The sequence below is a fragment of the Oxyura jamaicensis genome, chromosome 5, assembly GCF_011077185.1.
Source record: "Oxyura jamaicensis isolate SHBP4307 breed ruddy duck chromosome 5, BPBGC_Ojam_1.0, whole genome shotgun sequence".
Taxonomy (NCBI): Eukaryota; Metazoa; Chordata; class Aves; order Anseriformes; family Anatidae; genus Oxyura; species Oxyura jamaicensis.
Genome location: NC_048897.1, coordinates 39,567,511 through 39,592,495, shown reverse-complemented (window position 1 = coordinate 39,592,495; position 24,985 = coordinate 39,567,511). Strand labels below are relative to the sequence as shown.

Genomic DNA, 24,985 nt, shown 5'->3' with positions numbered 1-24,985 from the left:
CAAGGGTATTTATTTAAACAAGTGAATGGATTTACATTGATGATGAACCCTGGTCTTTCCCAGAAAATGATATGGCAACCAGTTTTGGAGGGTGGTTTTAGAAGGGGACTAAGATACCCTTTGACATTTCAGTAAAAATAAATAAATAAATAAAAATAAATAAAAATAAAAAATAAAAAAAAGAACTTCCCGAGAGTTCAAGTAACATTTAGAAAGCTCTTAGAAGTCACCAAAGAATTTGTCTTGCAAAAGTAATGCTGTCTCAGCTATACTTTAATGCCTCTGAATACTTGCCATCCAGTCTTCTGCCACAGGGCAAATCTGGAGAAGCAGGATATCTTATAGCAGTGTTAGATTTGTAGCTCAAGGCTGTCTGCATGTTTTTGGGTCAGGTTTATTGTAGTTGTAAATGACAACCTTGTTGAAGATACTTTAGGGATCAAGGTGTAGGTTATCTAATCATGATAGGATGGAATTCTGTCCTTTTACAAATTGAGTGCTTTTAACAGAGAACTGATACAGGATTTGTAGTGAAGTAATTTTGATGCTGTTATTGTCTCAATATCCATCAAAAAGTAAACATCATTTTCTTCATCCAGGATGGAATATCTGATCTGAAATTCTCCATACCCAAGTAGCCAGCTAGCTAATACGAACCAGAGAATCTCTACCAGAGCCCTTCCTGGGAACAGAGAAATCTGGAACTTGGTAAATGACTTCCCAGGACCCCCTGACAGCGGTCACTCCAAGGCAGTTTGTTCATGGTCATTTGTTTTAACCCAGACTGTACCAGGGCTTGTTACATTCAGGTACCGTTTTCCATACATTTTATCTCTCTGTCATCTCCCAAAATGAGAGTCTTATATGGAAGAACACTTGGCTAGAAAAGAGTTAGCTCCATTCACCTTGTATGAAAGGCCAGGGGACATAAGACACAGAATTTTGAAACATTATTAGGAGCTTATTTATGGATATATGTGGTATATATGTGGTGTATATATATATGTGATATATAAGGATATATGGAGTTATTTATGGATATATGTGGTCAAAATATTTTTTTGGGGGGGGTGGGGAATATATATAAGTTTAAAAGATGGTTCTCTCTTAAAATGATTGATAAAGGAAAGTGTGTAGATTTTTTTTCACAAAATGTGCTTTGCAGATGGTTTGATTTTTTTCAATTTTTATATCTTGTTTCCTTCATATTTTCCTTTCTGTCATTTAGTGAGTTGAGTATTGTCAAAATATGTGAGTTTATTTTGCATCCTTTCCCTTCTTTCCTTTTTACTTTTTTCCCCTTTATTCCGCTCTTCATTTTTGTTTTCTTCTTCCACAACATTCTAAAGCATTTAAGAATTATTTAAAAGCTTTTCTGATTTAAGAGAAGATACAGAGAGAGTAGTAATTTTATAACACTAATAATATAATTTTTGGAATTCTTATATATTTTTAAACCTCTGGAAGAGCAGAATTTGTTTTTCTTTCCCTGAAGGTTTCAGAGTTTTTTCTTTGGATGTTTCCAACCTGAGAATGTATTCAAAATCCATCAGCCTAAAAAAAAATAAGGCAAGAGGAAGAATGAATCCCAAAAGTCTTTATTGCATCCCATGAAAAATAATAATAATAATAATAATAATAATGGGGATTGAGAAAATAAATTAAAAGTTAACAATCTTAAAAATAAATAAATACAAAATGAAGACTTTTTAGAAGGATAATTGGTTTCACAAATACAATATTTTCTTGAAATTACAAAATAAACAACAACAACAACAACAAACATAAAAAAAATCTATGTACTTTGTTCATTTTTACGATCTCTAACACTCTAGAAAAAAAAAAAAAAAAAAGTAAGGTCTAATCTATACATAGTATTTGTAGAGCTATGCTAGTTGTAAATATAATTTAAATAATAAAATTTGAACTGGTATATTCCAAGTCAGATTTTGCTTACAGTAACACAAAAATATACTTCATCCATACAATCTGTTTCACAATTATGCCTAGTCAATATGCATTGCATTGAAAGGCTGTACTGGTACATTTAAAACTGCACCAGCTTATTTTGTGAAACTGTTCTTGTGTTAGATGTGCTCTGAATGTTCCCATGGTATGAGCACACAAAATCCTCCTGCATAGATTAGCTGTTAGGTACACACCTGGTCTGTTATTGAAGTCTAATCTCCATAAATAATTTTGTCTAATTATCACTTAATAGTAATATATCCAATCTTAAATTGTATTTTATTTTTAACCCACTTTTCTATTTATTATTTTTAAACTCTCTTTCTTATATCATAGTCTTTTTAGGAAGATCTGTGGATTGATTAAGGTTGAAAATTTCCATATTTTGTAGTATATTGTGGTGATTGTCTATAAATACTATGCGCTGACACTTAAATTTCACTATGTTTAACCAGCAGAGAATAATAATATATCTCATTGTGCAATAATTTTAAATTAACACAGGTATTACATATAGTACACATAAAAAAGTAGTATACAATGATGTTTAGGTATTTTAATAGTCCAGGATTATGTGCTAAGACTAACCATTTGATATACTCCACCTAGTACTAACAGCAGCACAACTGACATGATGTATTGCTACTTGTTTATTTGTTTTGTGCACCTGTCATCTTCCATATGCTTGTTTCTAAGCTCTGAGAAGGAAATCTCATCAATGTACTTAAATGTATGAAGGATGGCTGTAAAGAAGACAGTTACTTTGGAGCTGTTCAAGGTGACCCTGACTGAGTCTGGGGATTGAACCAGATGACCTCCAGAGGTCCATTCCAACCTCAGCCATTCCATAATGCTGTGATTCTGAGAAGAGGAAAAGTGCATGAGGATTTGTTGAGGAAGCCTGGGATATGGCAGAAAACTGAAGCAAGGTAAAAGGCAATCCTGGAGAGCAGGAATGTGAAAAGTCAGAAGTGCACAAAGCAATCTTGGAACTTTAGGATCACTTTAGTCCCTCAGTAACAAAACCAAGCATGCTTGTCATTTTGCCAATCAGACACAATTCTTTATCCCAGGAGCTGGGCCTTCCCTGGCACTGTTCTTACTCCAGAGCATATATCCAGGGAGCAAGGGAGCAATACATTAGCTCATAGTGTCCCTGAAGTGGTGAAGTAAGGTCAAACAGTGCTTGACTTTCTGGTTAGAAGGGTTGTGCAGAAGAATACTGAGGAGCCAGCAGTGGCTTGTATGTAAGTCATCCATAGATGAGCAATGCCAGAGTTTAGGAATAGCAGTGATAAAGCCTTGTAGATAACCAGTGATGAGACTACGCCTAAAGAAGAAGAGAAAACAGGAGGTAGAGCTGCCAACAGTATTGCTCCACCCAAAGGTTCCAGTTGAACAGGATATCCACGAGTCTTTTCTACGCTGTATGCAACAAAAGGGTTTGCAGAAGAGAGTAAGAAGGAGAATGTCACACAAATACTCAGCAGAACTCATAGGAAGTGCTGTACAAAGATAGTGCATATATACGTATATGTGTATGTACACACACATATAGTATAGGGCATGGCAGATACCATGAGATCTTAAGTAAAACTGAACAATGGGTCATGTGGGTGTGTTTGTATTCTAGGGTTCATTGCAACACAGGAGAATATCCAAAACATAATTTTCACTGAGGACACAATAAAGCAAGATATTACAGTAAAAAGATATTCTGCAGTGCCCCATGTATCCCTTCCCTCTTGAAATTCAAAAGTAATAGATTTGTAGTTATCTGGCAATTATGGCAATTACTCCTTCCTGGTAGGCTGCTAGGAGCAGGCTGAAGAGACTTATTGGTAATATGCAAGAATCCTCATGTAATGCCCATCTCTAATTAGTTCATTCATATTGTGATGGTGTGGTTATCCAAATGGCAATCAAACTACACGTGCATGATCAACATCTTCATTATTGTCTCTGCACTTGTGTTATGGGCTAAACTCTCATGCCAGATCAGATACAGGTTTTGCAAAGAACTACGTATCAAGCATTGAATGAGTGGTGAGAGAGGAGCCTACTTCTTGTCCTTAGTGTCCCTTTAAAAGTCTACTCTTTTGTGGGACTGCTTGCTGAGCTTCTGTTAAGGCCATCTTATTCACTAGACTGCTGCAGTGCAACTTCCTTTCTTATTGTTTGATGTTCATGCATCAAATGGTTATAGGGAACCTCTTTCTAACTAATGAAGACTCCAATGTAGCTCTCTTCTTCTTATCATAGTAGTCTAGCTGATTGAGCTGCTGTAACTGAGTATCATCCTTTCACCTGGTAGTGGTTGGATGTAGCTGCATGTCCTTTTATCCTTTGGGAAGAAAAAAGACCTTCAGAAAGTAATAGGAAGTTTGTAAAAGTGGCCAGATCCCTTTTCTTACTGGAAGAAACAGCTGATAGCAAGGAAAAAGGCAAGTGGTTCAACTGAAACTGCCTTACACACTATCTTCCTCCCTGCTGTCTCCCAACACAGCTCTTTCACACAGCAGTCCATGGAAAATGACTGGCACCAAGATAAGCTGATTTTCTTCCACTTCTACAGCTGAAGAAGTAGTGAAGCAGTATGATAAACAGTGAGCCAACACACAGGGAGGAGAATATATTAAAAACAACAGATAGATTACTCTTTGGTTGTTTTCATGCACAAATAAATCTCTGGTGCATGGTGTTTATATTTGGTCAGTTCATTTTCTTTGGCAGACAGGTGACATTGAGTAGATACTTTTTCAGCAGGTGTATGCAAAATATATGGCTTAATTTTGTGCCTGGTTAGCTCAGGAGGTTGCTTAAGATGTTTTTGTGTGCCCAGGATTGTACTAGGTCTGGCTGGGATGTTACCTTTCCCTGCAGCAGCCCATACAGTGCTGCGCTCTGCACTTGTAGCTAGAACAGCAGTGGTATCACACCAGTGTTGTGTCTGCTGCTGAGAAGTGCTGGCACAGCATCAGGACTCTCTCTGACCCTCCTAGGGGGTGGGCAAAAAGTGAGAAAGAAACATCAGCAGGGCAGCTGACCTAAACCAACCAAAGGGATATTCCATACCATATGATGTCACACTCAGCAATAAAAGGTGGAAAAAGGAAGAAGAGGGGAGGGGTGGGCTCTCGTTGTGAGAATGTCTGTCCTCCTCCCGAACACCGGCTACGTGCATTGAGGCCCTGCTTCAAGGACGTGGTCAAGCATCGCTCATCTGTGGGAAGTAGAGAGTAATTTCTTTCCTCTGCATTTCCACATAGCCTTTATTTGTTTTGTTTAGTTATTCCCTTTCCCCCTTCCTCTTCCCCTTTCCCTTTTTTTTTCCCTTTAGCTGAATTGTTTAATTAATAATAATATTTCCTTAATTATATATAAATATATATATATATTTTTCCCTCTTTAATTAAATCATCCTTATCTCAACCCGTGAGTTGTTCTTTCCTTTACTTCTTCCCCTCCTCATCTGAGGAGGGGGAGTGAGAGAGCGGTTGTGGTGTTCAACTGCCTAGCACGGTAAAACCACCACAAGGATAAACATCAGTTGGTGATAGCAGTGATATGGTGTTTTGATAACTGTATGGGCATAGCTCTTATCACCAGACTTGACTTGTTTCATGGCTTTTGATGATATTATCAACAAAGGGGATGCTGAGAATTGCAAGGTTTTCTAAGAGGTATTGTCTAATGCATTCGAAGCAAGATTTAAACCTCCATAGAAATATATTCCTTTTCTCTAGCAGACTACATTCTCCCCTCACCCCCAATATTTATGATGTATTCTGAAGTGAATCTGTAAAGCACTAAACATAACAGCTTAATTTATTCTTTTTTATTTTTATTTTTATTTATTTTTATTTTTTATTTTTGGAAGCCAGTGACAGAAAGCCTTTGTCTTTTGCTTAATTGTTTGAATACTTTTGCTATTTGAAAGATCTTAATGATAGATCAAATTACAGAACAAGAAGTGATATGTACCAATTCTCAAAAAACTGCATCCCCAGGGATATTTCTTTATACTAGAAGCAGCCTGGAGATGACACACTGTGGTGGTTTTACCAATACGGGCTGCTGCACGGAAAGTTAACATCCCAGCCAGACCCAGTACACACACATTGCTTGTTTGCAGTTTCCAGATCACCATTATCTGGGAGATGAGAAAAGAAAGATCAGGGAAAGCAAAGGACAGGGAGACATTTGGTTGTTGGTTTTTCTGAGACCATGTTAAATTAGAACAGCCTTAGGACTCCTAACTGTCCCAGAGGATCACTCTAGCTGCAACAGGTTCAGGTCATTTTTCCTTAACTCCTACAGACTAACGCATAGCACACAATTTAGCCCTCTGCTTTTAATCACAATGCTATTCCTTGGAATTCAGCAGGTTTACATGTATATGCCTGTGGTGGGTGAATTAGGAAATAGGACATGTTAGAAACTTGTGCACGCATGACTACCTTCACCAGGCAGACGTGGAGCTCTTGTGCCTTACACATCATAGTTTGGGAGAAAGGTGGTGTAACCGGGCAGTTTTCACATAGCTGACAGTGCATGGGCAGTCCTGAAGTAGTTTCTCTGTGACACTGATGAAAAATCTCAAGAGAGTAAATCTTTCATTTCTGATGTTTCATTTGGGTTAGTGAGAAATCAGAGACTGAATCACTCTTTTTCTCTCTTGACTTTTGCAGTATTCCTTATTTTGTAGATTTTATGCCCCACATATGATTGGCTATTGACTCATTTCAGGAGACAGCCGTAGACTATACACATTATTGTCATGGAGAACATTGCTTCTGGGGGCCTTGGTGGCCTAAATAGATGATTCATTTAGCTTCTATCTGATTTACTTCAAGTAGAGGCTTTGATGAAACCAGTTTTGTAACTAAAGAGCCTGTTTTCTTAAAAGTGATTAGACACACCATCTTGTTAGTTGTTTTACATCTAACTGCTGAAGATAAAAGGTACATGGAAAAGAAGGGACTTTCCTGGCATTGTTGGTCATTGGTAGGCTGTGGTTAACAGAGTGGGAGTAACTCATCTTTTTTTCTGTAAGTTTCCAAGTACAGGATAGAGCTGATGCATATTCTGAATGATGCATAGTTCCTTAATGACTTTAATTCTGTAACTCATACTATGTGTATTCCAATAGTTGATCTGTAGACCCCTGTGTGTTGTCCCTAAATTTGTGACTTAGGGACTTGCATTCAGATCTTGTTTCTATAGATCCTGTATAGTGGTTGCCTGCTGTTGAGTGAAGCTGCAAGCTCCTTCTGTTCATTTCCCATGTTTGTTACAATTCTGTATAGACTTGGTGCTGTCACAAGACTCTGATGTTTTAGTTTTGTACAGTGAGATGACAATGGGTACCTTCTTGGAATCATGAATGCCTTCATTATGTCAGTAGCCCCATCTGTTAGGAGCACCCTGGGCTAAGCTAACTATGACACTGTCATTCACCCTTAATTAATTAACTAATGTTTTTGCAGGTGGGGGTGGGGGAAAGGGAGGGGAAAAACCACATAAATGCTGACTGTTACTTTCTGAGGGCATAGCACCTGCAGCATCATTTAATTTTCATTTATTTATGTTATGGTGGTGATTGATGTTTACCATTTCCATAGAATGGCAAGATGCACAGAGCACTTGACTGAAGTGCAAATTACCCGACCCAGTAAATTTGCAATCCAATTTAAGGCAGGTGCCACAGTGAATTAGAAAATAATAACAATAATAATAAATAATTAAAAAAAAAAAAAAGAGAGATGAAGCTCCATGTAATGCTTTGAAGAAGCTCTGCCGTGTGTGCTTCCTTCTCCTTCTCCCAGTTTACTTTGATAACATGGAAAAAATGGGGCTGTAGAGAGGATCTAACTGAGCAAACAATATTGTGTTGAAAAAGGATTACGACGATATTGTTTTAACATGCATAATGTTAAAAACCGTAAGATTATAATATAGGAAATAACAAAGTAATTACCAAACCACAGTGGAGAAGAGAATGCGTAAGACTCAGGGTCGGCTTGGTGATCTGCTGCAGCAGTATAACAACTTGTCAGGTTCCTGTGTCCTTTGGCTGTCTTGTGCTCACTGTCACACCTTGTTGAGGATGGAATTCTTACAGATGTTTGTTGAAGAAGGTGGTAATCACAATAGCTACCTATAATATTCTTTATCAACGGACAGGTAGGAATGAATCACAAAGACGCTTGCTCATCTGAATGTTGTTGCTGCTTTCGAGTGTTTAAAGATGCCATCTAGCAATATTGGTATCAGTTAATTTCCCTTTCTATCCGCAGTGAATCAGACAGGGTTCTTGTGCCATGTATGTCTAGTGTACTTACACAAATCAATTGCTTCTTGTGCATTATATGTAGTAGTATCTCATAACTATTGCGGTTTTGACTTTGCTAATCACAAATACATACATAGAAGAATGTTCATTTTAGTCAGATGAGAGGAAAGGTGACTGTATACAGGCTGATGAGTAGCAGTGGCAGAACTGAGACCCTACTGCCTAGTATGATTTAGAGTTTTCAGTCAAAATCATAGCTGTGCGAACAGTGTAATCGCTCTTCTATACCTTAGAAGCACCGTAACAAAGGAATGCATAAGGAAGATTTAAAGAAGAATACCTAAATGTTTGCTGTATTTGATAATTATAGGGAACTCCCTCAAAACATTAGTGTCAAAATGGGAGATGATATGAAAGTGCTTGTTTGAAAATTTAATAAGGGAATGACGGGGAGGGGCACAAGGGCTTGTTGGGGACAGAATTTGACCTCTTGACACTGAATGACAGATTTTGGGAGCAGAAAGACTGCCAAAGGCTCTGAAAGAGAAGATAAACTTTTTATATTTGGTATAACTAAAAGAAAGAGAGTAAAGAGATGCATAGAGAAGGATGGTGTTACTCTTTGGAAAAAAAAAAAAATAAATAAAAATCTTATTGGAGTGCATTTCTAAGGAACAGAGAAAAGGAGTTCCTGGTATACCTGAGTAAAATTAGCTGTGTGCATGGCTAAAAAAAAAAAAAAAAAAAAAAAAGAGAGAGAGAGAGAGAAAGATCTCCAGGACTTAAACTGCACTGCTTGTGAAAGCCCGAGGGAGATCAGAGGAGAAGAAGCGGATTGCAGATTATAAGTCTTACTAGCAAACAAGAATTAGATTCTAATGGTGCCCAGGCACATATTTTCTGGGAGGAAAGACTAGGGTAGTTTTAATCTCCACAGTAGTTTTAGCTGGAGTGGTGTGTGCTTCCATGTCTCCCAGTAGAGTCTTGTCTTCATGGCTGTGCAGACATTTAAGGCTATAGCTGTCCCTGCCCTGGTATGTTCATGGTAGGCAGTAGTAGAAATTCCTTTTGAGAAACATTCTAGAGTATTTTGTTGCTGTTGTTGCTCTGAGCTTGATGTGGAGTCTAGACAATAAGTCAGATAGACAAGTTTAGATTCAGGATTGTCTGAAAAGGGCAGATCTCACATTCAGTAGCATTGTATCTACTATTATTTGTGGATGAAATATCCCATGAAAAGGCATTGAAGAGAAGGAAAATTAAAGCTGTTATTCTATAAAATCCATATTAAATATTGGAAGGGTGATAGTATAAGGTCACAGACAAGTTCCTTGAGATAAAGTGTTTCCTTTATACATGAAATACATGAAATCCATGTATTCATAACTGAGATTAAAAGTTTTATTTTTAGCTAAGTGGTGATCATGATCTCCCTGCCTTTTCTCTGAATTCTAATGGGGCTCAAGTTTTTAGGAGTGATGGCACAAACACAGTAACAGAGGATGGTTAGACAGAGTAAATATTAACACACGTCCTGCACAGTGAAACAAATCCACTGAATTAGTTTCTCAACAAATTTACAACAAATTTACTTAAAAATGCTGTAGGAAAAATTTTAGAACACTGAGTCATTTGGAAGGTGTGGAACAAATGCGGAAAATGAGTGAGAATATCACCACATCTTCATCCAAAAACAATCCTCGTCTTTAAAGGGTTTTGTGTAGGTTTTGGGGAAGATCCAGGAAAGTGAGCACTATCAAGTATAAATTTTATACCAAGCAAGTTATTGGAAAATATAAGAAAGGATAAAATTAGCTGATATAGAAACAATGGGGATGTTTTGTGGAAGAAGCAGTGTGGTTTATTTAAAAGTGAATCACGTTTCACAGATTAATAAATCTGGTTGATGTACTATATTTGAACATCTAAAACGTATGTGACAGTCTCTCAGTAAAGACATTCAATTCCTTTAAGCTATTGTCAATTAAGAGGTGTAGGTAAGGTCTTTCATAGTTCAGGTCCTTCTTGCAAACTTACACAATGAAGGAAGGGGAAGGTTCAAATAGCTGGGAGGACAGGCAGGAGTGTAATTTGGGAGCCATCCCATTCCCTCCACTCAAATTTCTCAGAATATCTTTTCCTTTGTATTTTCTCTACTACAAGAACTTAAGGGAACCCAAATAAATTACTAGGTGCCAGGTTTACAATCAAAAGGAAATATTTCCTCAGACAACATGGAATTAAATTGTGAACTTCCTTGAGACAGGAAGCCAGAAGCGTAAATGAGTTCAGAAATTCTTTGAAAAAATTCAGATGCTTTTCTTCTGCCAAGGACTAGTCAACTCTGGAGGCAACCCCTGACTCAGAAAATCCTTAAAATACTGATTGCCATAAGGTGGGAGGATAAACCAGGAAGTGTCAGCAATTATTTGACCTCATTCTTATGTTGTATCTCTAAAGAGCCAATGCTAATCATAGTAAGAGAAAGAGTAGTGAGTTGCCTTTGATCTTACAAACGGTCAGCTGTATATTCTTATGAGAAAGCAAATTCAAGAATAGTTTGAAAAACAGAAAGAATTCATTAAAATAAATGGAGCTGTTCTTTCTTTTTCTTTTTTTACAAGAACTGCATGATAAAAGAGCTTTGGTGAGCTCAGATGGACTTTCTGGAGTTTCTTAAAGATAAGGAGAAATAGCAGAAGAGTCACTCTGTTTAGTAAGTTTTCCTTAGGATTTGTACCCTTTGGGTGTCTCCTGCTAAGCAAAACAATGATGTGTAAAAGCTTAGTGAAACACTTTTATTTTTTCCTTCTTTTGTTTGGAGTAAAACTGCAAACATAAATGCTTGTACTGCCAGTAGGAATCTGTAAAATGTATCCTTATCCTTATGTCATAGAATCATTTTAAAGGCATGTACCTTTGGGACGGGCTAATGAACGGTAATGCATCAACTAGATTCCTCAGGAATTTGTTAAGCCAAAGATCTAGTGTTTGTGACTATAAACATCAATACAGTGAGTAGCCAAAAGCAGATGTGCAGCTAGATTTTGTTGCAGGATGTCTTTGAGGGACATAGTGAAGGAGTGTTCAAGGAGGTAGGAAGAGAACTGGGGGAACTCAGGGAAGTCCAAAGAGAAGATTATCTTTTGTTTTCAAGATGTTCTGACTTAGCTAAGTTTCTGCAGCTACATGAAACCCACCACCCCTGCCAAGTTCCCCGTTCATTACTAATGTCAATCTATCCAGCCTATAAATCTGATTTCCTTCCTTGAAGGCCTGATTTCTTTTGTCCTCCTCCTGGGGATTTTCCACTCTGTATTTCATGCAGAGTAGTTATTCAGCTGATTTCTTTAGACTTCATCCAACTAATTGTCCTAGGGTTCTTTGAATAGGTTATCATTAAGGTTATAACAACCCATTATTGTGCTTTGTCTGGGAGGGATGTGATACAGCCTTTGTAAACAAATGGTGGATTCCCTATTTAATGAGGCCTTCCATGATTCAAGAGTTTCATAACAACTTTATAGCATCAAGTATAAGGTACACAGATTCCCCCCACCCCCTTCCCACAAATCACAGGTTACTCATGTACCTCTTGACTACAGAAGTATTATTAAATATTCTGGTAAAAACAACTTCAGTTGCAGAAGGAAGGAATGACACAAGGAGAGAAACCCCCAAGTAGAACCAATAAATATTTTGTTCTAAGAGCTTCAAACAAAAAAAAATAGGAAGTGATAGTGATGAAACAAGCTGGCTTTAAGTGGGATGTTTATATAATGGGAGTGACCAAAGCAAGCTGATATGAAGAAATAATTGGAAGGAGAGGGAGAAGTTACATGTGATAAATGGGAAGTGATGAGGAAGAATTTGATGGGGATTACAGAAGACCTTGCTATAAAAGCAGGCGGAGATAGGAGCATACAGGAAGAGGGAGCACTGTTTCCCCAGCAGTTTTCTTGTTCAAACTGACCTGGACAGTTTTGTTTTCTCTGCTTTTGGAGTAGTACCCTTGTCTCTTCAGGCATACATCAGTCTCCACCAGAGTCTTGTTGGTTTGGAGTTATCACTTATGAGAACCATGAAGTCTTTTACCAGGGAACATACAGACTACTTTGCTGTTACCGTAATACCAACAGGCAAGCTACGGTCATTTACTGCATCAGATGATGTCTTTGGGCCTGATGTTGTTGGTGCCTTGCATTGCTTTATCTCATTTGAAGTTGATAGTGGCTTGTATTTTTACCATTTGTTTCTATTACAAGCTTTATCTTGTGGCTTGACCTCTTTTCATTTTCCTTGGGCTGTGCCTTCACCTATGACAAGTGTGTGGGCAGGCCTGTTAACTTGTGCCATAAACACATTCCTTCCTTCAGGGTGGTACTGAGAATGAGGCAAGAGTTTAATAGGAACTTCTTCAAATAGCTATGGAGTTTTTTCTGTCGGGATGCGTACTCTGCTCTTGCACTTACCCTGTTGTACTGGCCCTGCATGCCTCACTTAAGTAAATCTCTCTCCAGTCATTGATGTTGGGTGTGTCTCTCTCGCTCCTGCATCAGGAGGGAGTTATAGCTGATCCTTTTGTCTGTGTGTAGGGATTGCCTGTCTAACTGTAGAGCCTGAACTTGGCTCTGAGCTTGTTGCTTTATACTCTTGTATTGACACAAAGCAGGTGATTGTAGCTTTGTTGAGGTCATGGCAGGTTTTGCTCTCTTTGGTCTTCCATACTATGGATCTCCATGTAGTTCAAAGTAATTATTGTGTTTAGTGCTATTGCATCATGAAGTTTCCTGAATGACCAGACATTTATTTGCTTTTCAAGCTACAAAATTCCAGCTCAAAAAGAGAGAGTTCTTGGAACAGACAAAACTAATCCTCATGGAAAAAAGTAAAGTTAACAAGTGAATGCCATTATGTACTTAGTCAGATAGTTTAAGACTGTGTGGGCTGGAAGATTCAGGTATTCAAATAAACACTCTTTTACTTTTCTGCTAATCCTTCTCTGCTCCATCTTACTTTTATTTTTCCTGACTTCCTTCACCCGTTAGCTCCTAATTGGTGTAATACTCTACAGAGTATGCCTTTGATCTGAGATTTATGTTGAGGAAGGAGTAGATAAAACACAGTAACACATCATTCCAAAACTATATGGAGTGGTCTCTTTCTGTGATTCTACTGTCTTTTCTACCTAAAAATATTAATTAAAATTCCTGCAGTTCTTACTTAGCTGAAGTAGTTGCTTTCTCAAGGGTTAAAACTATTTAAAGAACTACAAACTGTTAAAAGACTGATCATGGGAGTTTGATTTTTAATGGGAAAATGATCTTAGAACTAAATTTCAGCCGAATAAAACTTAAGCTAAGTATATCAACAAGACACATGCATAGATAGCTTTAATTGCAGAGTGAACAAAAAACACAGCAAAATGAACACATATACTCATTTCAATAGATGCCAGTGTTGATTTGGAATGCTCCACTTACAAATTAAAATGTTTGAAAATTAGTCTCTTTTAGCTTAATAAAGTTTATTTTTTGTTTGTTTGTTTGTTTTTTAAAGTGAATCAAAACAGTCCCAAACCACAAAAATACTCTCTCAGATCTTTCTCTTTGGCTCATTTATGTGATAAAATATACACACAAATCATAAGAAAAAAAAATGAAAACTATATAGTTTGCATAGTTAACGGAGTTCCAGAATCCCAAACTCTATTTACACTAGGTTTCACTACATAGAGTAGCTCCAGATCATTCAGGTAATGACTTTGTTTCATTTTTTGAGAGGTCAGTCCTGAGATCCTTGCTCATCTCAGCTCTATTTTATACAATGGAGCTCTGAATTCAAAATTATTTTAAAATCAGACCATGGATTTCTATTAGAAGAATTTAAAATTTAAAATTCAATTTTAACAGAATAGAAAAAAATATATTGTTTCAAATAACTCTACTTACAGCTAAAATTTTCAAATATTGTTTCTAACCTTTCAATTATTTGCAATAATGGATTATCTTGCACTTTCTATAAACATTTCATTTTGTCTTCTACCAGGTACAGTTTTCTTGTTTCCTTTAGAGAAGGAAAGGATATCCATCTCCAGACAACCAGAAGAATACCTGAGTGGGTAAATTACCATGAGGCAAGTTGGGGTGTGGATTTACAGCATATTACGTACTCCACCCAATGGCTTCTCTTTAAGGTACATGTAAGGTCTTTGCCACCCATCCATTGAGGTGCAAACTACATTTCACTCAATGGGGGTAAGATTACATGGGCATTCAAGCAGTTGATGTTAATGTACCATAATTTCACAATCCGTGTTATCTCTTAGCAACTTGTTTGTGTAGTATACATTTACCATAGCAAAAGGTTGTATAAACAGAAAGGGAACTTAGAAGGGCATTACTGACAACCCAGTACTCAGTATCATCTTAACAAGAGGCAAAGTGTTAATGTATTTTTTTATTGTGAAACTCCTTTGTGTCATTAAATGTCCATCAGGAGTATTTGGAGAATAATGTTTTAGGAAAATAATATTTTGTGTTGACTTTTTACTGGAATGTTTTTCTGCACTTAAGTTGGAGGCATCATTGATTTATTCAGTTAGTACAGGAAGGCAAAGGAAGTAGTTAATATTATACTTCATGAATTATTGAGATTCAGAGGGAATTCTGCATCTAAAACAGAAAGTGACCTTTAATTTTATTTTTATCCCTTTTTTACAGAGTTCAGCACTGGATTTTTTTTTTTTTTTTTTTTTTTTAACAAAATAGCATTACTATGAATAGTTTGATGTTACTCTGTATAGACAGAAAGTTGACTGTTTATAACTAGGTTAACATATTTAACTTCATTTTGAAAAGCTCATTGTCTCCTCTTTGTCCCCCCTCCTTTTTTCTCCTTATTTTTCCATTATTCACTCTAACTTGCTATTGCTCACTTTTTCTGGTAGTTCCATTTTGTTTTCATCTGAAAGGTTTGTATACCACTTGCCTAATGTTGTTTGGTTCATCAGGCAGGAAAACTGAGTTTTTTGTTGTTAGTGCTGATATATCTGTATCTATATCTTTTTAATTATTAAACCCTACATACTGTGGGTACCTAATTGCTAGACAGGATTTAAAACTTCCGTTTTTCTTTTTTTTTCTTTTTCCTTTACTTTTGATAGACACAGTAATGTCTCAATAAAATATTTTAATATTTCAATATTCAATTCTTTAAAACATTGAAACTACAGTTGTCAAGGAAAAGATTTTGAAAATATTAATGGATGTAAAAATAACTATCTTTTTCTAAAGTACTCGAATTGTCTACTAGCCTGCATATACACTGTTGAAAACTCAAAAATCTTTGTTTTATTTGCTGTCTAAATACCTTTGAAAATGAGTATTCTTAGAACGCCATTCACTTTTAAATATGGGACTTTGATTCTGAAAACATTTTGGCTTTTCTGAAAATACTGCCTTATGCCTTCCTATCAAAATTTATCATGTTGAACCAAACTGCAGGAAATTACATTGAAGGTACTGCTGACAATGGTTGCTCTATCTGGAGAGTGTGTACCTTGGCAAGCACAGGTCTTCTTTCAGCAAAGTACAAAAATTGGAATGGTATTTTTAAAAGAGTTATGAAGGGAATCCCATTAAACTTCCAAACCCATTGGATATATACATCAAAACTGGCTGGAGTAAAGACCAAATGTGTCTTTTAGAGCTCATAGCTAGTTAAAATTTAAATTAATCATGACTTGATGTAAATAAATAAATAAATAAATAGCTCTTCCATAGCTTTTTATGTGTGAATGTACAAACCATTTTCTTCAGGAGTCAGTAAAAACAAAACCAGTAACTCCAGAACTGATCTCACCACAAAAACAGAAGCTGGCGCCTGCTTTTTCTCTGTGTTGTATTGTTTGCCTTGCAATTTGAGAGCCACCTCATTGGACACTATCCAACATATATTCACTTGAGTGCCCACTGTTACCCTGCAATAAGTGAAAGGTAACCTGCTCATACATGAAAGAGAAGTAAATTAGTGCATTTTTACGGGAGGATTTCAGCATACATGTAAAGATTTACAGGAGAGTATCCAGCACATACAAACTTGCATCCTTGCTTATCTTGCAGTAACCTGCTCTAATTCCAATAAGTTCAGAAAACCATTGCAATAGGTAAAATTATAGAGAGCTTGTGAAATATGAAGGAAACTCCAAGCCATTGTAGCTTGATTCCCTTTATGAGCTTGAAAAAGCAACAACTGGAGTTTTCTTTGCTGACTTCATTTGCCTTTAAATTAGGCCATTTTTTTTGTCCTTCAGTAACAAAAGTAGGCTATGGCAATCTTGCAGGAATTTAGAGATAATGTCATGAGATTGCATCAGGTGATGCAAACTGAGGCAAACATGAAGTTTTGGCATCATTTTGCCATTGCGTGAACAGTTTGTGAACCCGCAGTTTGCCCTGCAGATGGTGAGGAAGCATGGTCGGGTGTGGTGGGTATTGCAGCAGGGACCTGATCCAGATCCCACTGAAACTGGGGAGGAAGGCTCCTGTTGTCATTAGCTTACTTGGATGAGGCTCTTTCCAGGAAGCAGCAGCCAGTACAGAACCAATCCAGAATGTGAGTTCCTTTGTATTTTTTGTGTTCCATGGTTGCCAAAGCTCTTCCTGCTTTAGTAGCTCTTACAAAGTGTCTCTTCAATTAAGTGCTCTTGAGCAACTGTTAATTTTTTTTTCTTTCCTTTCATGCCACAGCCCATTATTAAGCAACTTAAAAAATGCATACATACATATACATATAATATATACATGTCTTCAATGACTGGCTTGTACATTGATTGAAGAGGTAGAAGGGACACATGTCTGTGGGAGGTTTCGGTCTGGTTATGACCTGAGGAAAACAAAGCTACTTGCTTTTTTCTGTTTTCTTTCTCTAGAAAGTATGTATTTTCCCCTTATGGTGCTGTGTTGTTGTTGTTGTTTTGTTTGTTTTCTTTTTCCTAGCAAATCAACATTTCTGGTATCCACATGTTAGTCTTTTAAAGGGAGAGAAGATTCATCCTGAATGTCACTCCATCAGAGATGTGCCACATGGTGGGCTGTTCTGTATCATGCTTGTCAGATATAGGAGCTGAATGCTAAAGGTGCCACATGCCCAGCTCAGTGAAGCAGTAAGTATACATGCAGGATCTGACAAAGGGCATTCTGTTTGTGGAGCACTCGCCTTAGGTGAGGATACTGAATCCTCATTCCAGCACTGAAGTGAGAAGCACAGTGTCTGCACTGTGTGCCAAGTGAGAAGCACAGTGTCCACTGGTGTGCCATCATGTCTCCACTGAACATCTTCAACCAACTTATATTCTCATGTCCAGTGTTGACACACTTACAATCTCTCTGCTTCCCAATAGGTTTAAAGGAATATTTAGCTTTTGAAGGTTTTCACAGATTGCTGTCAAAAAAAAAAAAAAAAAAAAAAAAAAAAAAGTAACAATTGAGCTGAATCATTTGGAGCATATACCATCTAATGTGTGTTATGTGGCCATTAACGTGAATGCAATTCCCTTTTATTGCCACAGTGGTAGCTCACACTGATTCTCCAGTGATACACCTCACACCTTTTGTCTACTGAGCTGAACCCTTATGGGTACAATTTTCAGCACCAGACCTTTTATCCCCACCTCAAATATATTAGTTCGCAACATCACTCAGTGATATTGCAAATAGTTCCAGTCACCCAGAAGCAGTTTACCAGTTAAACAGACTGACCAAGTTCAGTAAATCTCTGCTGTGCTTTGCCTTCTGGACCTATAGCTCCCTCTTCCAGTACCAGGACTATTGATTCTTGTTGTTTATTGTCTTAGAGCTAATTTTTTTGGACTGTGGTCAACATTGCCTAACAGAAGCCTTTTCAGGAAAAGCTGTGAATTCTATGTACCTTGTTTGTCTTCCTTTCAGAATTTGGAGGTGTTGTTTAATTCTTAGCATAAAAGTCCATGCTTGGATGATGATTTCCTTAGCTCATTGAACACATGATCATTATGATAATTTTATAACTGTGATTTTCATCATGAGTGTGAAGTGATGGACACAGCCAGGATCCCAAATAAACAATTTAATCTCTTTAGAATTCTGCAGGCCTACAGCTCCCTTGACTGTAGCTTAAAGACATCAAGGGCGTTCTAACTGTCTGTTTTCTGCTAAATTAAATATCACACATGACAAACCCTGACTTTTTTTTTTTTTTTTTTTTTTTTGCAAAACAGTGCAAGGTTCAGGGCAGAATTCAGCTTTTCAGTCTGTCAGAATGGAGATAATGGAGCTTAGAGTTTAGTCTTCTGAATACAACTGCAAATATTTGCAATAGCGTAGCTGGAAATAGTGTGTCTGCTGAACAACGGGCTCAGTGCAATGCAACAATAGAAAAACTACCTGTGCAGCTGCAGTATTGCACCCAAAGACTATTTTGCAGAAGTGAAAATCATTTGGAAAAAAAAGAAAAAAAAAAAACAAACAACTAAAACAAACAAACAAACAAACAAACAAAAAAAAACAAATGAAAACAAACAAACAAAAAACAATCATCATCTGCATCTTCCCAGAAGGGAAGAAAGTGCTTGCTGAAGTATGAAGTGTGTCCTGTTAAGTAGTATGTTTATTTAAGTCTGAAGTACATCTGGTTGAGAGGTCACTTCTCAGATCTAATCTGTATTCCAGTGAGAGCTCTGTTCTAGGAGACATAATGAATTGTATTTCTCAGCTGTTCTGTCCTATTTCCCTTTCCAGTTCACTTCATTTATGCAACTAAGGATATGATATGTTTTTACAGATTCTACTTTCAGGAAAGAATACATTATTTTTCCTCCATTTATTTATCCATACCTCTAATTCACACAATCTCTGTGTACATCAGCTTGTTAGTGCAAAGTTTGAATTTTACCTCTTCATTTTCCACTACCCGTAGTTTTATCTGTAGTTGTAATTTCAGAGTTGTAATCTCCACATGGGTCTGTGCACCAGGATCCAATTTACAATGAGCAACAACCTCTTTGTCTTCTAATTATCAGTAATTCATCTTCAGGTGCAATGTTGTCTAGTGAAAAGATATTTCTGAATTAGTCTGAAAGAATGAGGATCTTACTGTACTATACAGCTGCTGTGGCTTGTAAATTCTTCCAAAGCAGTGTATTGATTACAATTTTGTTTCTTTCTTATTTATTTATCTATTTATTGTATAATCTGTATTGGTTTGGGCTCGTGGTCACAAGATGCATCATGAGCTAGTCTTAGCAGAGTTGTTTACTTCCCAAAACCTGCCTACACTGTGCAAAGCAGCTGTTCACAGAGGTGTCTAAGGAAACCTTGGAAGAGCTAGGTCAGGTATCAGAAACAGTGGAATCATGCAGCTTGGCACTCTGATGCATGTTGCTTTCTAGGATGTGTCTTTCTAGTCGGACCTCACTTTTTTTTTTAGCACTCTGGATTCTCAGACATGTCAGAAACAGAGTATGCAAAGTACTGTTTGTATTTTCCAGCTTAATAGCTTAATTCTGGACCTTGAAACTTCCTTTAATGCAATGCTGGAACTGCTGCCTATGGCTAATTCTCAGCTCTCTGAGCTTTTTTTGCACGTTGAACTCCATTCAGGGGTGTGGGTGTCTTGTTCTGTTTTTGATGAGACAGATGGTGTTTGTGATCAGTTTGTGCAATGTTAAGTCATGCTAGACACCTAAGTTTGTTCTGAATAAGCTGTCATGAGTGTATGGCATACCAATATGGTCTGCAGAACTGAATTGTCACGTCTGAACAGTAACGCCACAGCAGCATCATTAGCTTGACTTCTAGAAGTCTGCACCACTTCAGCATTGTGTTGTCTGCCTCAGTTATTTTGCTTTCAGTTCTGGTGCCATCAGGTAATCTGTTGCACAGCATAGCAATCTCTAGGACTAGCTCCCAAAATTGAAAAATATGCTTTTCAACCCTATTTTCTCACAGCTCTATTTTCTTTTTTTTTTTTTAGTTTTATTTTCCCTTTGATCCCACAATTAAAAGTCTCCTTTCTGTGTTTCAGTCATACATGAAGGATGATCATATTTACTTTCTGAGACTGCTTAGTTGCCATCCTCAGTTTATAACCTCTGATGTTTTACTGCATGTATAGCTGGAGAACCTTGAGAAAGTATGCTGCAGTTTATGTTAATCTCTTATGTTCTCCTCCCAGCCCTCATAAGAATTAACTAAATTGTTACACCTGCTGTCAGAATATTTAGGTAACTGGTAGTTAGCAGTATTTAGATAGTCCAGCATTTAACCAAATGAACCTGAACCTGAACTTGATTTTGTCCAAAAAAAAAAAAAAAAAATCCACAAAACAAACAGTATCTCTTCTGACAACTGTCCTGCCATCCTCTTTCCTGTTTCCTGTGTTGTTTGTACTGAAAAAAAAAAAAAAATGCTGCTGTTTACGTATTCTCTACAAAGCAGATGCTGATGTACCTTTGACAATATGAAGTATGTTGAGATTTATGAAAAATGTGTGTCTGGTGCCAGAATAAACACTTTTTTTTTTTTTTTTTTCCATGTACATGTTTCTAGCGTACTACAGCTTTTATTGTCATTAATGTCTCTATCTGTGAAAGATATTAAATTCTCTGGTTTTGTGTATTTTGAGACATAATGTCTTCCAGAAAGGAGATCAGTCCAGGGAGGAGGAAGTGAAAAACAAGATTGAAGTCTTTACTGGGATGGTTGTCTATGTTTATGGTTTATTTATTTAATATTGAGTTGTTTTTTTTTTCTTTGTACTGAGCTGTTAATCTCATTTTAATATAGAATGATTTTCTTCTCTATAGTGTTTTAGCCTCCTCTTTTAATTAAAATTTCAAGAACTGATGATAAGGACTGAGCATAGAAAGTCAATAACCTTGACGTCTGATATTCAAGGTGTTACTGTTTTGAGACAATGAGATGGCTGAAGTTAAGAGAAAAACTGAATTATGCCAACTTTCTCAGCAGGCAGAAACCTAAAAGCAGTACAATTTTATAAAAGACAAATCAAAGAAAATTTGTAAAGGCAAGCCATTAAAACTGCAAAAGTTATGAAGTGTGAGACAGATTGCATAGGAGGAGAAAAAGAAAAGGAATTTTCTTTGGTAGCAGGAAATAGCTGAAGGACCTGCCGAGGTAGATGGCAACTAATTCAGTAGAAGAAACAATTCCCTGGATTTGAAGAGAAGCCATCAACAGTAAATAAACACCAGAGTTCTTCAGAGTGCTGGTTCTTCAGCTTTCTTGAGACAAACTGCTACTTCTTGTACTCACCTCTTTGTCTCCTCCTTTCCTCTCCTGTAGCCTCTTTGACGCTAAAGGAGATGCTGGAGGTGAGAGCAAGAGATGTTAGTGGAGCTGAAGGGGACTTGGAAGGAAGTCATTTGAGGAGGTGGTGATTGGAAAGGTGTTGTGTGGAGGGCTTGTGGTAAGGGGTGAGAGATTTGAAGGGGCACAAGAAAAGAGGACTGAAACGACAGTGAATTAATTTCAGGGTAAGGCTGAGTGTGAGAGACTGCCCTCTAACTCAGGAGGAGAGGTGTTGCACTGAGGAGGCCTGTCCTAACATTTTTGCCTTACTCTTCCTGCTAGCTTTTCTGGAGCCCTTACTTCAGGTTTGGAAAGCAGGAACAGCTAAAAGAGTAGAGGAGGCTCAGGAATATGGTATGGCTCTGTTGACTCAGAGTGTTTAAACCCTCAGCAGAAGGGATGTCAGGAGAAGCTGGGTGGGATACTTCCCTCCTTCCTCTCCAGAGAAAGAGAGAGGTGGGGAGCAAGGCAGGAAGGAGAAGAGCTACCAAGCCACAGCCACTTCTATCCTTTTCCTGAAAGGTGTTCCCATTTTGAAGAAACAATGCTAAGTTTGAGGATAGCAACATAACTGAAAGCTATTATTATAAGAGACTTACATACATCCATGCATTCCAAGCGATAGGTTAGGTAATAGTAAGTATATTTAAGGAATGCTGAAGAATAAAGTGAGTCTACTTATTTGTAATTAGCATAGGCCCTTGGAGAATGAACGAGGACAGCGTGTGACTTTGAATCTGGGGCTCTGGGGAAGATGGGCTTTAGAGGGGAAGGAGGTTGAAAGCTGAGATATTGACCAGGATCTTGAGGAAATAAAATATGTGGGTTGCTGTCTGTTCCATTGGATGATGAGAGAGAGGAAAAGACTGAGCAAGATCTTTGGAAATATAATTAAGATGTTGAAAGAAGAGAACAATTCAGCCTTTATTTATTTAATTAGTTTGTTTTGTTTATTGCTTTTTTTATTATTTCCCTTTCATTTTTAAAGGCAGCTTAGTGTATGCAAATTCATTCTACTGTACTCAAACACTGAATGCTGGTGAGACTACCCCAAATGATGCTGTCCAGCCTGTGATAGAGATCTGCCACAGCTTTCTGACATTTCAAGATATTTATGGTTAAATGTTTTCTTCCAACTGGACAAACTTCAGGTGATTTTGGGACCAGCAACAGTATAGCTGTATGCTTTCTGGAATTGCCAGCCCACTCCAACTTATTCCAGTCTTGGTGAATTCTTAATCCTGTTTGCTGTGTAGTGCAATGGTAGGAACTAAAAGGATTGTTGAAAATCCCAAAACTAAGCAGAGATGCTGGAATGATTTCTATCTCTGTAGGTCATCTTCAGCAGTGCTCTACCTACTGAGCAATCATTTTTGAGAAATCCTACAAGCACTGAACCACTTTTAAAAGGCAATATTTTTGCTATTGCAGGGAACTAGGTGTCCTAAATTAGGTTTAACCGTAGCGATTACACAGGCTGTATACTCTCAATCTGTTAATTTTGCTGGAGAAAGTACTGACAGTTCCAGAAAAGTACAACTTAACATGAATCTGTTTTCCAGTCCCTGTTGCCTCCCTTTTTAATTATGGTGCTTTAATTTCAATGGGACAACAAATTAAGAGATTCCTCTGTCCCTTTGAAAGTATATACACACCTGGTATCTGTGGTTTAGCACAGGCTAAAGAGAGGCTTTGGGGCCTTGTTTACGAAGTAGAATTCCCTACTCATGCTACCAGTGGTTGCTGGGTATAGCAAAGAAGACCTCTGCATAAATAAACCTCTTGATTTCAATATCTTTGTTTCAAATAGATATATTTACGCTAAATTTTGCCAGCAGGTGCTTAATCACATATGAACAATTCAGTGCTAGCTGTGTTAGGAAATGTGGGGACTTTTTAAAAAGTTCCAAGTATAGATGAGGCAATTTCCTCTTTCACTATCAATATCACATCTTCAACACATTCATCATTACTCTGGAATATCCCAGTCTTTGAAATTGAACTAAATTGCTGAATTCTTTTTAAACCAGTGTTCTGTTTATTATAAAGATATACATGTTTGTGGTTGCAGGGTTGCAGTTTTTTCATCAAATACAGAAATTATACAGTTGGGTTAGAAACTGTTCCTTTATATGAAGTTCTCTGATAGCTTGACACTAGAAAGATGTGATAAACAGGTTTGGACCTTCTTTAGTACTAGTGTCAAGATATTCACATTCTTCGTATATATATATATATGTCAATCCTGTATCAGTTTTCTTTGCTTTCTTTCCAATTGTAGGACAGGATTTTCCATGTCCACTAGCAGGCTTTCTCCTACAAGTGTCCTGAGGTGTGGTCTAGGTGTGTTCAAATCTAGCTTAGTCATTCATCTGTCACCTTGTCATTAGCATGGCGTCTGTATTTAATTGGGCTTCCTTCCTTCCTTTCTTCATCAGAAATCAGTTTTCAAACACTGTGAAAGCTGCAGCCCATTATTAAAAGTTAGTTCTAGGTGAGATTCTTGACTCTACTAGAAACATTGAAAATAATATATTAAGTACTTTTTCACGAGTATTATGCCTAAAGAATAAAAAGAATAAATTATATGAGAGTCCAGTATACAACTGCAAACCTTCTATTTCTGAGACTTTACCTTATACACAACCTGTTTAAGAGGTGTGTTTTTTTTTTTTTTTCTTCTCCAATCTATGAGTTGCTTGATAAGTGGTAATCATCAACTACTTTCACTGGTTGCATCTTTCCTCCCAGAAAATGTTACTGAGTTATTGTTGTGGTTAGTATTTTAATGGTGTTTAGAAACACCATTGAGATCAGCACTCAATCTATTTTGTGTGTAGTAAAGGTTAATCCCTGCCCTAAAATGCTTGCTTCATTATGAAGATCATCACCAAGAGGTCATGATTGGCAATGCTTCCCCTCTGCTTGTGCACACATTTGAAGTGCTGTAACCAGTGCTGGGCTCCCTAGTACAAGAAGGATATGGGCATACTGGAGTGATTCCAGTAATGGTCAAGAAAAGTGATCTGACGTATGAGAAGAATCTGAGAGTTCTGGAACTGTTTAGCTCAGAGAAGAAAACGCCTGGGGGGGGATCTCACCTAATAAATACCTGATTGGTGATGGGAGGAGTATAGAAAGAGCCAGCCTCTTCTCCATGGCATCCAGTGACAGGACAAGCTTCAATGAGCATAAATTATGATAGAAAAAAATCTATTTAAATATGTGAGAAAACCTGTCTTATTGTCAGTGTACTCAAACACCGAAACATTATGCCCAGAGAGATTGTGGAGTCTCCGTCATTGGAGACAATCAAAACCCTACTGGACTACTGGACACAGTCCTGAGAAAACTGCTGTACCTCTCTGCACGC

General features: G+C 37.3%; 1 protein-coding gene across 10 annotated transcripts in view; it reads left to right on the top strand.

The window, feature by feature from the left end:
- Positions 1-24,985, top strand: part of LOC118167987 (serpin A3-4-like) — a 65,629-nt gene that overhangs the window by 18,233 nt on the left and 22,411 nt on the right. For 4 of the 10 annotated variants that reach the window (XM_035327997.1, XM_035327998.1, XM_035327996.1 and 1 more), the window contains exons 2-3: positions 2,665-2,897; positions 14,312-14,459. In XM_035327997.1, the coding sequence (XP_035183888.1) occupies positions 2,779-2,897; positions 14,312-14,459 (267 nt within the window). In that variant the 5' untranslated portion in view covers positions 2,665-2,778. Of the gene's footprint in view, positions 1-2,664; positions 2,898-13,092; positions 13,224-14,311; positions 14,460-22,742; positions 22,876-24,985 lie in introns of those variants that run through there. The other 6 variants (XM_035327999.1, XM_035328001.1, XM_035328000.1 and 3 more) reach the window with 6 other exon arrangements.